Genomic DNA, 15,417 nt, shown 5'->3' with positions numbered 1-15,417 from the left:
CATCGCCAAGGGGCATTTTCAAGAGCAGGGAACTGCAAGGTTTAAACACAGGCTGGGGGACACTGGTATGATATGTATCCCTCAACCTCTGCCTCCTCGGATGAGTGGGCTCCCCCCACTCCCCACCGTGTGTGTGTCTGTGTGTAAAGTGCCAGGACAGTGTAAAGCTGAGGAGGGAAGATAACTCAAAACCAGGAGCACCCATGGCACAGTGTGAGGACACTGGGAGAGTGTGGAAGATAACTTACTCCTCTTTACATTTTGCCAAAGGCAGGCCTTGACCAAAGTTGTTCCCAATTCCTAGAGGTCTGAGAGAGGACACGAGCTGCACAGATGCCAAAGAGTTGAGCAGCCTGTAGCCCTATTGGCCAGGGCACAGTCTGACAGCCAGAAGCCTTAGCCTGTCTGACCCAGAGGTCCCTCCCCAGAAGCAGCTGTGCTTTTTGATTGTACGGCCACCTGCTATATAAGGCCTCTCCCACACCAGCACTAAGCTTCTACCGGGATCCTCCTTCTGTAGGACAATCACCAGGCCAGATCCAGAAAGTGAGAGGACTGCAAGGCCAGGGCCCGAGCCCTGGGAGAAGTTGAAACCACAGGAAGGGCATTCAGGACCAGCTCAGGTCCTTCCCTGGCCAGGTCCAGGACATTCTTGTGGCCCTTGCTCCTTTGGCATTGCCCTAGGCAGTCGTATGCTCAGGAGAGGGGAGTCTGGAGTTCAGGGAGGATGTGGGCTGGGGACGTAGTTTTCTTGTTGTTTTGCCATCTGCTGTTCCGTGTGTGGTTTGTGTGCAGTATGTGTGTGTCTTCTGTGCATCATTCTGTGTGTGGCATCCTTCATTCTGTGTGGTTTTGTGTCCTCACAGCCTCTCTGAGCTCCAGCTTTCTCTGTGGAAGATGAAAGCAATTATAGCAGGACCCTGCCAGGCTGCTGAAAAGATTCCACAATAAAACTTTGCACATGGGAAGTACCTAGTGAAACAGCCTCAGATGCCACTTCTTCTCCTGTCCCAGGTGGGCCCTGCCTTGGCCCCAGCTTCACTGGTCCCTCTTACCCACAGAGGTGGTGGTGAGCATGGCCCTGGGTCCTGCTATGGGGTCACTCCCAGGCTCTGTTTCTCTGCTGTGTGCCCCTGGGTCAGGTCCTGACCTCTCTGGGCCTCCATCATGTCTCCCTGAAAATGAGGCTAGTGTCAGGTCTTCACCATAGGCTGAGGTGATCTGTGCACTTGACATGCTGCTGGGATCTCCTTCTCATCTCATCTCATCCTCTCCTTTCCCCTCCTCCATCACACTATGAGGCTTGAGAAGCCTTTTCCCAGAAGGCCAGGCCCCTGAAACTCTTTTCCCACTGAGGAGAAAAGCAAGCAGCTGGGGTTCCAGGCCTGGAGGGGTGCCAGGGCCTGACGGGGTGTGCCCGGGCATGTAGGGGTGCCCAGGCATGTAGGGGTGCAGGGCTGCCGCATGTTTGCTACAAGCTCCAGACCAGACATGCTTTATTTTCCTCCTTGGATCTAAATGGTGGGGTCATTGACATCATGGATGGGCCTCTTCTCCCAGAACAACTGGTTTCCCTTCCTCTTTACCAACCCTAATAAGTCAACCAGGGTATCACCGTAGGGTGTGTGGTGTGTGTGATGTGGTGTGTGTTGTGTAGGGTGTGGTGTGTGTGTGTGGTGTGATGTGCCTATGTGTGGTGAGGTGGGAGTAGGGGCTTCCAGATGAAGGCGATTCTGTTTCATAAGTAGCAGCTATTACCGTGCACCCTGGCTTTGGAGCCGGAAGGGCCTAGAATAGAGCACGGCTTTGCCTTCTCGGTGGAGCGAGCTTGGGCTACTTCGCTATCCCTCTTTGTTGCAGTTTTCCCGCCTGTAGAGTGGGGCTAATAGCCTCTGCTGTACTACAGTACTGTCCACTGGGACTCCCCGCAATGATGGGAGTGTCCTGTGCCTGCCTTGGCCAATACTGCGGCCACCAGCCACATGTGGCCCCTGAGCATTGGGAATGTAGCCAGTGCTACTGAGAAACAGAATGTTTCATTTTATCTACCCTCGAAGAATCAAAGAATCGTAAATAGCCATGCGTGGCTCACAGTGACCGTGTATACAGTAAATGAGATAATGATCAAGAAGGGCTCAGGCCAGAGCCACACACCTGCTCTCTGCTGCTTTGATACACAAGCAAGTTGGAATTCTGGGAGTTCTTTCGAATTCTAATGAATGTGACCAAGCCTTTGCAGTCCTCAAAGGTCTGACTCAGACAATCTGCAGGCAGGGAATGCAAGGTGCAGAGAGATTGGTGACACACTCTTCAGAAGTGCATGGGGAACTCTGATTTAGTGCTGCAGGCCCAGGACTGTGGGAATAGTGGAAAGCAGTGTGGGCTAGCGGTTAGGGACATAGGCTAAACTCCAGTTCTGATATCTCCCAGAAGTAAGACCTTGACTTTCAGTGCAATACCCAATCCTTCTAAGGCTTGATTTTTCTTAGGATGCTAATAATAGTACCTGCCTGCTCCAGTAGATGAATTACATAAATTAATACCTGTAAAGTGCTTGGAATGGAGTAAGTGCTCAATAGATGTTTGCCTATTGCGGAGGTGGTGGCGGGTGGCAGCAACAGAACCCCTAAGTGTAAAATACGGATGCAGTGAGAGACTGGCTGCAGGAGGGACATTGTGCTCTGTGGGAGTGGAGGGGCACAGACCCCAGCCCAGCTCTGTCTTCTTGGACCCCGTCCCAAAAGTGAAACTAAAAATTCATCTGCCCACACATTTTGCAACTGCCTTGGCCCCATGGGAAACGGCCCCTGGCTGTGTTTCACACCCGCGTGTAGATGCTCCTGCAGGCTGAGACTCAGGAAACTCGGACCTCTGTCTGCAGCAGGGTGGAGTCAGCTTTGTGCTCCCAGCTCAGGATTTTGATTCTTTCTGTCACAAGGTTGGACTGAGTACTGGGCTTGTTACCGTGTGATTAAAACCCGCAGGGGATGACAGGCAGCTCTCCAAGGCCCCGGGGCTGCCTTTTTTGTGTCTCTTCAGGCTCGAGGCCCTGTGGCCCCCATCCTTGGGAGAAGTCAGCTCCAGCACCATGAAGGGCGTCCTCGTTGCTGGTATCACTGCAGTGCTTGCTGTTGCAGCTGTAGGTAGGAGAGCTCACGTGGCCCCTTTTTAGGATGGAGACCCTCTTTTCCACCTCACCAGTGTCTTCTTGCTCTCAAAGCCCCGAGGGCCTCGCATGTTACATTATGGTTAGTGATGACCATGAGACCTGTCTGTGCAGCCTGCTTTCAAGGGGCCACTCTGTATTGTTGTTGAAGATTGGATCTTTCCACTGGGGAATAGTGAGCAGTGGGAGAAACTAATTAGGGTGGCTCATCTTATAGCATCAATTTCAGGGATCCCCAGAGGGCAGGGATGCCATCCCATCTGTCTTTTACTGCAAGGTGGGAGCAGTGCTTTCCTAGAGTATGCTCCATAAATGTCTACTGAATGTTGACTGGTGTTGGACGTCTTGTGTCCTCAGAATCTCGGAGCTATGTGCAGTGTAATTCATGGGAACAATCCTGTGTCAACAGCACTGCCTCTGAGTGTCCCTCGCATGCCAACACCAGCTGTGTCAGCTCCTCAGCCAGCTCCTCTCCAGGTGAGTGGGGGGCGGGGGGGGGGGGAGGTGGTGTGTGTGTCCTTCCCGCCTCTGGGGCTTGCACCGGGAGGGAGCTGGAGATGACGTCCAGGCAGGAAAGAAAGGCAGAGCCGGGACATGCTGTCCACGGAGAGAGGAAACCACAAAGGTGACTCCCAGGAGAAACAACGCATGGCTGACACAAGCAGGAGCCAGACAAGAACACGGGGTCAAAGCAGATGGGAGACCCTCGTGTTTTGGACACCGATGCCCTTGATCACAAAGCTTCATTCTAGATGCATGTACCTGGATGTGAGAAGCAAGGGCAGCTCTTAGTTAAATTACCAGGCAGATTTGCTCTGGAAGCTTTCATTCTTCCTTTTCCCAGCCCTTTTATCTCTCCCTCATGGTTCCTCCTCTTCTGGATCAAACATACTTTCCTTCATTCAAGACCCCCCCACAGGGCATGTGGAGTGTAACCACTATTGCACCCTCTTTCTCAGGGCACTTAGATTTCTTCTTAACTTTTTTGTAATAGACACGTTCAAATGCACTTCGTGTATGTTTAAAGTAGGAAGAAGAGTACAATGAACTGCCCTGTAACCACTACCCTGTGTCGGCAGTTAAACATTTAGCTATTTCTTCACTATAGTTTTTTTTCTTACTATAGTATTTTTGGCTATGGTATTTTAAATTAAACATTATCTAAATAGACATGACACACACATATATATGCGTATGTGTGTACATGTCATTGGTCATTTTCTCCATAAATACTTCACTATCTCTGATCATAATTTTTTTTACATAACTGCCATATTGCTATGGTTTGAATATTCCCTCCAAAACTAATGTTGAAACTTAATTGCCATTGTGATGGCATTAAGAGGTGGGACATTCAGAGGTGATTAGGCCATGAGGACTCCGCCCTTGCAAATGCATTAATGTCGTGAGTGTGGAGGTGGGTTCCTGATAAAAGGGAGTCTGGCCCCCTCTTTCCCTCACTTGCTCTCACTCTCTCTTGCCCTTCTGCCGTGGGATGATGCAGAAGAAAGTCTTCACCAGAGGCTGGCACTTTGATGTACTTTGCAGACTCTAGGACTGTAAACAATAAATTTATTCTCTTTATAGATTACCCAGTCCATGATATTCTGGTATAGCAACACAAAATGAACTAAGACACATACTGTTATCATACCTGAGAAAGTTAACTGTATTTCTTTAATTTCTTCTAATACCCAGGCCATCTTAAACATTTCTTAATTGTTTCAAAGATGTCATGATATGGTCTACGTGTGGAATTAGGATCCCAGCCACATCCCCCATTTTGCTGTTAGGTCTGTTAAACCTAACTTATTTTATAAGAGCTTCCATCATTTTTTGTTCAATCCTATTGGTTTGTTGGAGAAATGGGTCACTTGCCCTGTAGCTGTCCCATGTTCTAGCTGTGGTTGATTGCTTCTTAGTGGTATGACATAACTTGCTCTCCTCTTCTCAGTATTTCTTGCGTAGGTAATCAGGGCTGTCCAGTAGTACTTTCTTCAGTGGTGGAAGTATCTGTGTGAACACCATGCCGTTCTGCAGTCACATATGGCCACTGAGCACTTCATATATGGCTGCTCTGACTGAGGAGCTTAATTTTAAATTTGATTTGATTTTAATCAATAAGATTTAAATTTAAATAGGCACAAATAGCTAGTGGCTACCATATTAGATTGCTCTGGCTAGAAGCTTGACTGGATTCAGGTTCAATTTTTAGGCAGGAACTGTGGATGTCATATTGTACATAAGGCTCATCATGTCTGTTTGATCGTTTTTACAGATCTTAGGACTTACCGGTGGCTTCAGGGACTGCTCACCTGGACCACCCATTTTCAGGCTCCCAATAACTTTCGCCTGGAGTTTAACCTGCACTTCTGATAGTCTCCTGCTCAAAGGAGGGGCTACCTGATGGGGAAGAATTATTATTTTTTCCAGAAAACCCTCTCCAGTGTCTTCAAAACTGCATTACATCGAGGTTGCATTTTCTGCCTTTGCCTGAAACAGTTGCTGTTCCGGGTCTCCACCCTCCCCACACCTCCTCCTTATCGGGGTTGACAGTCTGTGTTTGTCTTTGTGTAGAGACACTAATCAGATTATACCAGAAAATGTTCTGCTCCGCGGAGAACTGCAGTGAGGAGACACACGCTACAGCCTTCACTGTCCACGTGTCTGCTAAAGAACACTTTCATTTTGTAAGCCAGTGCTGCCAAGGAAAGGAGTGCAGCAACACCAGCGATGCCCTGGGTGGGTGCTGGCCACATGGGCGATGCCCTGGGTGGGCACTGGCTGTGTGGGTGATGCCCTGGGTGGGTGTTGACCGTGTGAGTGGCCTTCCTCTGTCCTTCCAGCCCTGGCTCTTCCTTTTTCACCTGTTCTCCTTACCCTTGGGTGGACATCTCAAGTCCAGGCACTTCAGTGAGTATCTAGATGGCATCAACATCTGACTTACAGCAATTACACAGGAAACAAATGGGGCAAACCAGCACTTCCCCTCTTTCCTAGTGAAGACAGATATTGCAAGTAGTGCGACACGGACATTAGTTCCCATCAGTAGTTCTCAAATTTTGTGATCTCAGGCTCTCTGTTAAGACACTATGTCTTAAAAATTATTGAGGCCCCCAAAGAACTTTTGTTTATGTGGACTCCATCTGTCAATACACACTGTCTTAGAAATTAAAGCTAAGAAAATTTAGAAATTGTAACTAGTTCGCCAAAATAACCAAAACCCATGACACATCAACATTAATATATTTTCCAAAAGAAACATATACAATGGGAAGGGTAGCATTGTTATTATACTTTTTGCAAATTCTTTAGTTTCTGACTTAATAGAAGACAGCTGGATTCTCATATTTACTTGTGCATTTACTCTGTTACAGTCTCACGCATCATGGAGCCTCTGGAAAACCCCAATTTATGTTCACAAGAGAAAGAGAGTGAAATAAGTAAATAATATTTTAGTATTATCATGACGATGGTTTGAGCCCTGCAGCACTCCCTGTAAGGTCTCAGGGACTCAGGACATCCTGGACCATGATTTGAGACCTGCTGATCTACACCAAAGGTCTCTTTGAAAAACAGAAAATGTGGCTGAAAAGGCAAAGTTTATTGGCCATGGTCGTAAAGCACAGTTAATTAAGAGCAGAGCTGGTCTCATTATACATTTTTTTCTTCTAGTCATAATGTTAAATAATGGCCTGTGTTTATTTGTTCAGAGCAAGATTTGGTAACATTCACCCACTTGTTGGCAAATGTTCATGATGGCTAATGTTGATGTTGACTATAGTTTGGTTTTAGCTCAGAATCTTACCTTTCTCAGTCTACACCCCAACGCACTGATGGCCATAGTTCTTGAAGACTAGACAGTCTGTAAGGGCAGATCTGTGGAGCTGTGTGTAATAAATATTTTGAGGGGACATGGTGTTTTCAAGGCTAGATCTGAGATTCCCAAGGATGTAATTGCTCCGTTCTCAGGATCTCTGGTGGTTTCTTTGCTTGCCTATCCCCTTCCTCCCATGTTCTGTATGATAACACTGTCTTGAGCAATGACTCTGACTGTTCCAGACCCTCCCCGGAAGAATGTGTCCAGCAACACAGAGTGCCTTGCCTGTTATGAATCTAATGGCACTTCCTGTCGTGGGAATCCCTGGAAATGTTATGAAGAAGAACAGTGTGTCTTTCTAGTTGCAGAATTTGAGAATGGTAAGTCTTGTAGCTCCAATTCCTCTATGGGACTTGAGCTGGGAACATGTCAAGTCTTGGTTCATAAATTCTGGGTTAACACAGAAGGACCAGGGGAGTAGTGGAACAAAGGGGATAAAGGTCATAATGTCTTTAAATAAAGAGGCTGTTCATGTAGCCTTGAGCTTGTTGCTATTTTTGCCTTCTTAGACCAGAGCTGTTTATCCTGGGCTACGCTTCCCTCGAACTCTATTCTCCTGTGGCTTGTAATCCAGTCACGTTTGTCTAAGCGCATCACACCCCTCCTCACATTTACTTCTTTACCAGGTTGCATCATTCTGTAGGTGAGGGTTGGTGCAACTTTTATTTCCTTTTATATCTACATTTTTCTTCTCTACTTGTCACTAAGAGGTGTTGGCTTTTGGTAGCTTGGATCACCTGGCGGAAAGAGTCAAATTGGGTTTTAAAGTCCAACCAATTGTCCTTTTCTACAAAAGCAATTTGATACTAACCATTGTAAAACATACATATCTAACATTTGCCCAAAGAGTTAAAGGTTATTAAATATACTAGTTAAGGTGAGTTAATTGGTGTTAATAACACCAGCAATGTCCTGGGTGGGTGCTGGCTGTGCGAGTGGCCTTCCTGTGTCCTCCCAGCCATGGCTCTTCCTTTTTCACCTGTTCTCCTTTCCCTTGGGTGGACATCTTAAGTCCAGGCACTTCAGTGAGTATCCAGATGGCATCAATATCTGACGTACAGCAATTACGCAGGAAACAAATGGGGCAAACCAGCACTTCCTCCATGCCTCCCCTCTTTCTTAGCGATTCAGGTTGTGTTAGAGGGACATTAGAGGCCATCAGTAGTTCTCAAATCTTGTGATCTCAGGCCCTCTGTTAAGACTCTATGTCTTAAAAATTATTGAGGACCCCAAAGAACTTCTGTTTATGTGGACTCCATCTGTCAGTATACACTGTCTTAGAAATTAAAGCTAAGAAGATTTAGAAACCTTAACTAGTTAAAGAGTTAAAGAACAACCTCCAAAGCCTATGGCTCAATACAATAGATGTTTATTTCTTGCTGGAGCAGTTAATTGCAGAGTCCAGGCCATAGTTTCCTTCTGTCCCGTAGCTCTGGCCCCCACTCCCCAGGTCTTGGCAGCTCTGTGCTGTATCCTTTGCCAGCAGTAGGAAAGAGAGGTAGTGGAGGAAGGCAGGTGGGTTTCTGTGGGTTGGGCTTGGATGTGAATGCATCACTTCCTCCCACAGTTCACTGGTTAGGACCCAGTAAGACAGTCATCTTGGCTGTAAGGGAGCCTGACATAGTCAGGTAGTATGACCCCGAAGGAAAGAAAGAGGCATGAAGCTAAAATGAACAACAAGCCAGTCTCTGCCAAAATATGACTCCAAATAATAAGAGTTTAAGAGCACTAATGTCCAGGTACAGTTTCATTTAAATATTTGTTAAGTGTCAATTCTAGCATCATAAATCAGTGTTTAACTGTAATTATGGATTTTTCAGCAGTGTCAAAAACCGCTTATACTGAACCTCTTTTTTTTTGTTTTTTTGTTTTTTGAGATGAGGTCTTGCTCTGTCACCCAGGCTGGAGTGCGGTGGTGCGATCTGAGCTCACTGCAACCTCAGTCTCCTGGGTTCAAGCGATTCTCCTGCGTTCAAGCGATTCTCCTGCCTCAGCTTCCTGGGTAGCTGGGATTATAGACATGTGCCACCATACCCGACTGCCTTTTGTATTTTTAATACAGACGGGGTTTCGCCATGTTGGCCAGGCTGGTCTCAAACACCTGACCTCAGGTGATCTGCCTGCCTTGGTCTCCCAAGGTGCTGGGATTACAGGAGTGAGCCACAGCGCCCAGCCCTGAACGTCTTTTTACTATTTTTTAAAATACACTTTATTTTTCAGAGTAGTTTTAGATTCACAGCAAAATTGGGCGGAAGTGATAGAAATTTCCCATTTACCTGACATGCATAACCTCCCCAGCTGCCAACATCCCCACCAGAGCATAACCTCCCCGCTGCCAACATCCCCACCAGAGCATAACCTCCCCGCTGCCAACATCCCCACCAGAGCATAACCTCCCCTGCTGCCAACATCCCACCAGAGCATAATCTCCCCTGCTGCCAACATCCCCACCAGAGCATAACCTCCCTGCTGCCAACATCCCACCAGAGCATAACCTCCCCGCTGCCAACATCCTCACCAGAGCATAACCTCCCCGCTGCCAACATCCCCACCAGAGCATAACCTCCCCGCTGCCAACATCCTCACCAGAGCATAACCTCCTTGCTGCCATCATACCCACAGAGCATAACCTCCCCGCTGCCAACATCCCACCAGAGCATAACCTCCCCGCTGCCAACATCCCCACCAGAGCATAACCTCCCCGCTGCCAACATCCCCACCAGAGCATAACCTCCCCGCTGCCAACATCCCCACCAGAGCATAACCTCCCCGCTGCCAACATCCCACCAGAGCATAATCTCCCCTGCTGCCAACATCCCCACCAGAGCATAACCTCCCTGCTGCCAACATCCCACCAGAGCATAACCTCCCCGCTGCCAACATCCTCACCAGAGCATAACCTCCCCGCTGCCAACATCCCCAACAGAGCATAACCTCCCCGCTGCCAACATCCTCACCAGAGCATAACCTCCTTGCTGCCATCATACCCACAGAGCATAACCTCCTCGCTGCCAACATCCCCACCAGAGCATAACCTCCTCACTGCCAACATCCCACCAGAGCATAATCTCTCTGCTGCCATCATACCCACCAGAGCATAACCTCCCCACTGCCAACATCCTACCAGAGCATAATCTCCCCGCTGCCAACATCCTCACCAGAGAGGTACATTTGTTCTAAGCAATGAGGCTACATTGATACAGCATCATCCAAAGTTGACAGCTTACATTAGGGCTCCCCTTGGTGTTGTATATTCCGTGAGTTTGGACAAATTATAATGATATGCGTCCACCACTGTAGTAGCACCATATAGGGCATTTCCACTGCCTTAAGATTCCTCTGTGCTCTACCTACTCACCCCTCCCTGCCCTCTAAGCTCTGACAACCACTGGTCTTTGTTATTGCCTCCGGAGTTTTGCCTTTTCCACGCTATCCTATAGTTGAAATCATACAGTATGTAGCCTTTTCCAAACGGCTTCTTTCCTTAGTAATATCCATTTAAAGCGCCTTTCACTTTTAACATTTCTGGGATGTCTAAACTGCTGTGATTTTTAATTCTAAAGCTGTGTCCTAAGGCAACATGACATCAGAAAGATTTTTCTCTGTCTACTTATCTTGTCCCCAGGTCTGATAAAAGGGATCGATTTTCTTCTTTCTCATAGGACTTGACTTACGCTGAAAGCCAGACAGATCAAAGCTATCATAAATGTAGGGGTATTTTTGTTTCTTTTTGTTCAAGGTCACTTTTTTTTTTTTTTTTTTTTGAGACGGAGTCTCGCTCTGTCGCCCAGGCTGGAGGGCAGTGGCCGGATCTCAGCTCACGGCAAGCTCCGCCTCCCGGGTTCCCGCCATTCTCCTGCCTCAGCCTCCCGAGTAGCTGGGACTACAGGCGCCCACCACCTCGCCCGGCTAGATTTTTTTTGTATTTTTTAGTAGAGACGGGGTTTCACCGTGTTAGCCAGGATGCTCTCGATCTCCTGACCTCGTGATCCACCCGTCTCGGCCTCCCAAAGTGCTGGGATTACAGGCTTGAGCCACCGCGCCTGGCCAAGATCACTTTTTTAAATACAGTAGAAATATTCCATGAAACACACCTCTTTAACTCACTCTAACTCAGTCTTCAGCACCGGCCAGGTGCGGTGGCTCATGCCTGTAATCCCAGCTCTTTGAGAGGCCAAGGCAGGCTGATCACTTGAGGTCAGGAGTTCAAGATCAGCCTGGCAAACATAGTGAAACCCCGTCTCCACTAGAAATACAAAAATTAGCCTGGTGTGGTGGCATGCACCTGTAGTCCCAACTACTCTGGAGGCTGAGGCAGGAGAACCGCTTGCACCTGGGGGATGGAGCCTTCAGTGAGCCAAGATTGCACCACTGCACTCCAGCCTGGACGACAGAGCGAGACTCCATCTCAAAACTAAAAACGTCAGCACTGATGCTTGCTATAAAACAGCATTTGGAGGTTTCCCACTCCTTTTCCAAGCAAGTTTAGAATCAGCCATTGTTGTTGCTGCTGTTCGAGACAGGGTCTTGCTCTGTCGTCCAGGTTAGAATGCAGGGGTGTGATCGCTGGCTCACTGCCACCTCAAACTCCTGGCTCAAGTCAATCTCCCATCTCAGCCTCCCCAGTAGTGGACTGCAGGCACGTGCCACCACCCCTGGATAACTTTTTAATTTTTTGTAGAGACAATGTTTCCCAGTCTGGTCTCAAACTCCTGGCTTCAAGTAATCCTCTCACCTCAGCCTCCCAAAGTGCTAAGATTACAGGCGTGAGCCACCATGCCTAGTCCTAGAGCCGGCCTTGAACTCAAATTGCAGCCCTGCCTCTGACAAGTGGTGAGTGGAGTCACTTCGCCTCCGTGAGTCCCTTGGCCTCTGTGAGGTGCCTGCCTCCAGGGCTGTGTGAATTGCAGCTGACAGAGCAATCGGGGCACACAGTACGTGCTCAATAACCGGTGGCTGCTATCATAACTACGTCTTCTGTACAAGCGCCCTAGGCCTTTTTCTGGTACCTGAATCTCAAAACATGATTAAACATAGCAGAACCCCAATTTACGGCAGAGACAAGACGTGGTCTCTTACATCCCTCCTGGTGGCCCTTCCTTCTTCTCGGGGAAAACTCAGGCGGGGAGGACTCAGGTCCAGAGACGAGCGAGGACAGAAAACAGAGCCTGGAAGGGGAGGGGGAGCCCAAGGTACTGACCCCTTCCTGAACTGAGAACAGAGAACTGCCTTTGGAACCTGTTCCTGATTTCCTCACCTTCCAGCTACACAGGAACACAGGAGATGTGAGTCCCAGGTCCAGCTCTGACCTTCACTGTTTAGCCTGGGCTGGCCACTCGCCTCCAGGAGTCTGCTTCCTCCAGGGTCAGGTGGGGGTGGGAGTCTAGGCCTCTGACCTCCAGGGTCTCTCTGCTATTGCCACATGGTGTTCTTGACTCTGAACATGCAGGCTCCTTCCTGCCTGGGTTTCAGGAGCACACCAGCTCTTGCCGGTCACCGGGCCAGCACGCTGCAGGTGACAAACTGAGAGCAGGCGTGGGTGGAAGGACAAAGGACTGAGTGGCGTCCCTCCTGTCTCCTTTGCATTCACAGACACTGAGTCTAACAGTCTCGTGGTGAAAGGCTGTTCCAATGTCAGTACGCCACCTGTCAGTTCCTGTCTGGAGAAAATAAGACTTTTGGAGGAGTCATCTTTCGAAAGTTTGAGTGTGCAAATGTAAACAGCTTGACCCCCATGTCTACACCGACCACTTCCCACAACATGGGCTTCAAAGCTTCCCTCAGCCTCTTGGCCTTTGCCAGCCTCCTTCTGCTGGGACTGCGGCCCTGAGGTCCTGGGGCTGCACTTTGCCCAGCACCCCATTTCTGCTGCTCTGAGGTCCGGAGCACCCCATGGGGTGCTGACACCCTCTTTCCCCGCCCTGCCCCATTTAACTGCCCAGTAAGTGGGAGTCACAGGTCTCCAGGTAATGCCGACAGCTGCCTTGTTCTCCATTACTAAAGCGCTGGTTCATTCACTGCCCAAATCTGTCCTGATGCATTCTGGGCTGGGCCTCATTTGAGCCGTTATCCAGCACCACCTCCCACTCCTGGGCTGCAGGTGGGGTCCTTGCCTTTGAAACTGTGCACGTTTGTTTCTGGGATCTGATGACATCCCTGCTCATCTTGCTTCTGGGAAGCCAACCGCTTGACCTTGCAGCCCTGCACCTCTGGGGATGGACATGCCACCATCCGCACTGTCACACACAAGGAGCTCCCCCGTCTACCTTATAAGGCCTGTGTTGACCCCAGTACAGAAGCTCCTTCAGTATTGGCCAATATATGGCTCTTCAACAGTTGTCCTGACTGTGGTCAGAGGTCCACAGCGAGTGAAGAAAACAGCATCACCTCAGGGTCCTATCACGATGGGGGCCCAAGGAGGGTTGGAGGGGCTACTGAAGACCAGCATGCTCCTACTGACTAGCCTTCCCAGGCAGGGGCATGAGTAAGTCACTGGGAAGGCTGCCATGCCAGGCTCCATTCCTGGCTGAGGAAGTTTTCTGCAGCCTTGTGCAGAATGGAATGTGGCCACAGAGCCCCAGTCCGGCCCCTCTGAGAGCTTGTAATCAAACACAGAGTTACTAACTCCATATCAAACGCCAAGGGAGCAAGAAAACCATTCAATCGAATATGCCCAGAGGTCCAGGTCTAGTAAATAAGGTGGGCCTTGAGCTGAGCTTGGAAAAATGGGGTTTGCGGTAATAAATATTTTTTTGTAAACTGATGTGGGTCAACATTAGCCAGGATTGCTGGCAATGCACCGTGGACAAAGCCACCATAAAGGTCCTCGGATGGCAACTCATCACCACATGTACTCTTACTGATTTCAGCTTGTGATTTTGAAATGGAATTTTAGACTTACTGAAAACTTGCAAAAATTAGTACACAGAATTCCACTATCTCCTTCATGCAGCTTCTCCTCACGTTCACGTTAGATAATCACAGTACAGTTACTGAGAGCAGGAAATGTTCCCAGAAACAATATTGCTCATGAACAGAACTCATTTGCATTTCACCAGTTTATATGGATGTCTTTTTTTCCTGATCCAGGATCCAATTCTTTGCATTTAATTGTCATGTCCCCTCAGTCTCCTTCAAATGGCGGCAGTTCTGGCATCTACCAAGACCTCGATAATTAAGAAGATTATTGGCCATTTTGTAGAATGTTTCCCAATCTGAGCTCGTCTGAAGTTTTCTTGTGATCAGATTGAGGTTATGCATTTTTGGCAAGAAAACCATGGCAATGATATGCCCGTCTCAGTGCATTTTATCAGGAGATACGTGATGTCAACGAGTCATATTACTGGTGATGTTAACCTTGGTTAAGGTTAATATCTTTCAGGTTTCTCCATTGTAAAGTTGCTATTACTTCTTAATATAATAGGCTAGGTTGTGCTGCTATAACAAGTATACCTTAGTAAAAAAAAAAAAATCACACAATGGGAGTTTATTTCTCAGCAACTTAAACTCCATATAGATGCTCCTGGTTGGACATCTGTCCAGGGTTGCTCTTCTCCAGGAGTAAGGAAGGCATCATGCTTCTTTGTTCCCACAGTTCCACCATCCCCCATGACCCATTGGACTCTCAGTTAAGTGCTCTGTCTGTAGCCAGCTGATAAGTACAAAGAGAGAGTGCCTGGAGAGCTGTGCAGAATGGCCCAGGGGCCAGGGCTGGCAGTGACATCCATCACTTATGCTCGTAAATCCAGCCACAGGACCTTGAGCAAGAGACTTTTCCTCTCTGGGTCTTAGTTTCCCCAAGTGTATAATGGGGATAGTGATAAGGTCTGCTACATGGGGTTGTGAGGTCTGTCAACATAGTTCTCCCTGTGAAGCTTAGCACAGAGCTTGGCAAGGAGTAAATGTTAACAGTAGAAGATTGCAGTCTGGAAGGTGCTCCCTAAAGACAGTGGGAAGAGGGGCCACAAGAAATGCTGATGTAGAAGGAACTGCCCCTGCTCAGCTCCCTCTGACGATGCCAACCTCACTAAGGTTACAGCTGCTTCTGTCTCAGTCTCAGAATCTTGTATACACTTTACTCACCCTTCCTAGGCCCTCCGTGGCTGCTGACACCATGGCCTCACAGACAGCAACGGGGGCTTCTCTGCCTCCCATCTGCATTGTCTGAACTACCAGCTAGCCCATTCTTAATGTCTCCTGGAAGCCCCATTGCTCCATGTTGATGTGAGGAAGCAGCGACATGTTTGGGGAACTGCAAAGGGTCACATGGGAGCCTGCATGAAGGGCAAGCAGGAACAGAGCCCAGGAGGTCTCCACAGCATTGTAGATGACTCTGGCTTTAAATTGAAGGCCATGGGGAGTCAATGTATAG

General features: G+C 48.5%; 1 protein-coding gene across 1 annotated transcript; it reads left to right on the top strand.

Moving 5' to 3' along the window:
• Positions 1 to 2,940: 2,940 nt before the first annotated feature.
• LOC115899019 (ly6/PLAUR domain-containing protein 8-like) lies at positions 2,941 to 12,876 on the top strand. Its single transcript, XM_030935001.1, is given in 6 exon segments — positions 2,941 to 3,143; positions 3,524 to 3,643; positions 5,744 to 5,908; positions 7,229 to 7,366; positions 12,639 to 12,683; positions 12,686 to 12,876. Coding segments are annotated over 6 exon segments (714 nt in total). The 5' UTR covers positions 2,941 to 3,088.
• Positions 12,877 to 15,417: the final 2,541 nt, after the last annotated feature.

The sequence above is a fragment of the Rhinopithecus roxellana genome, chromosome 8, assembly GCF_007565055.1.
Source record: "Rhinopithecus roxellana isolate Shanxi Qingling chromosome 8, ASM756505v1, whole genome shotgun sequence".
Lineage (NCBI taxonomy): Eukaryota > Metazoa > Chordata > Mammalia > Primates > Cercopithecidae > Rhinopithecus > Rhinopithecus roxellana.
Note: the sequence above shows the minus strand (reverse complement) of the source record. Positions and strands in the feature narration are given on the sequence as shown.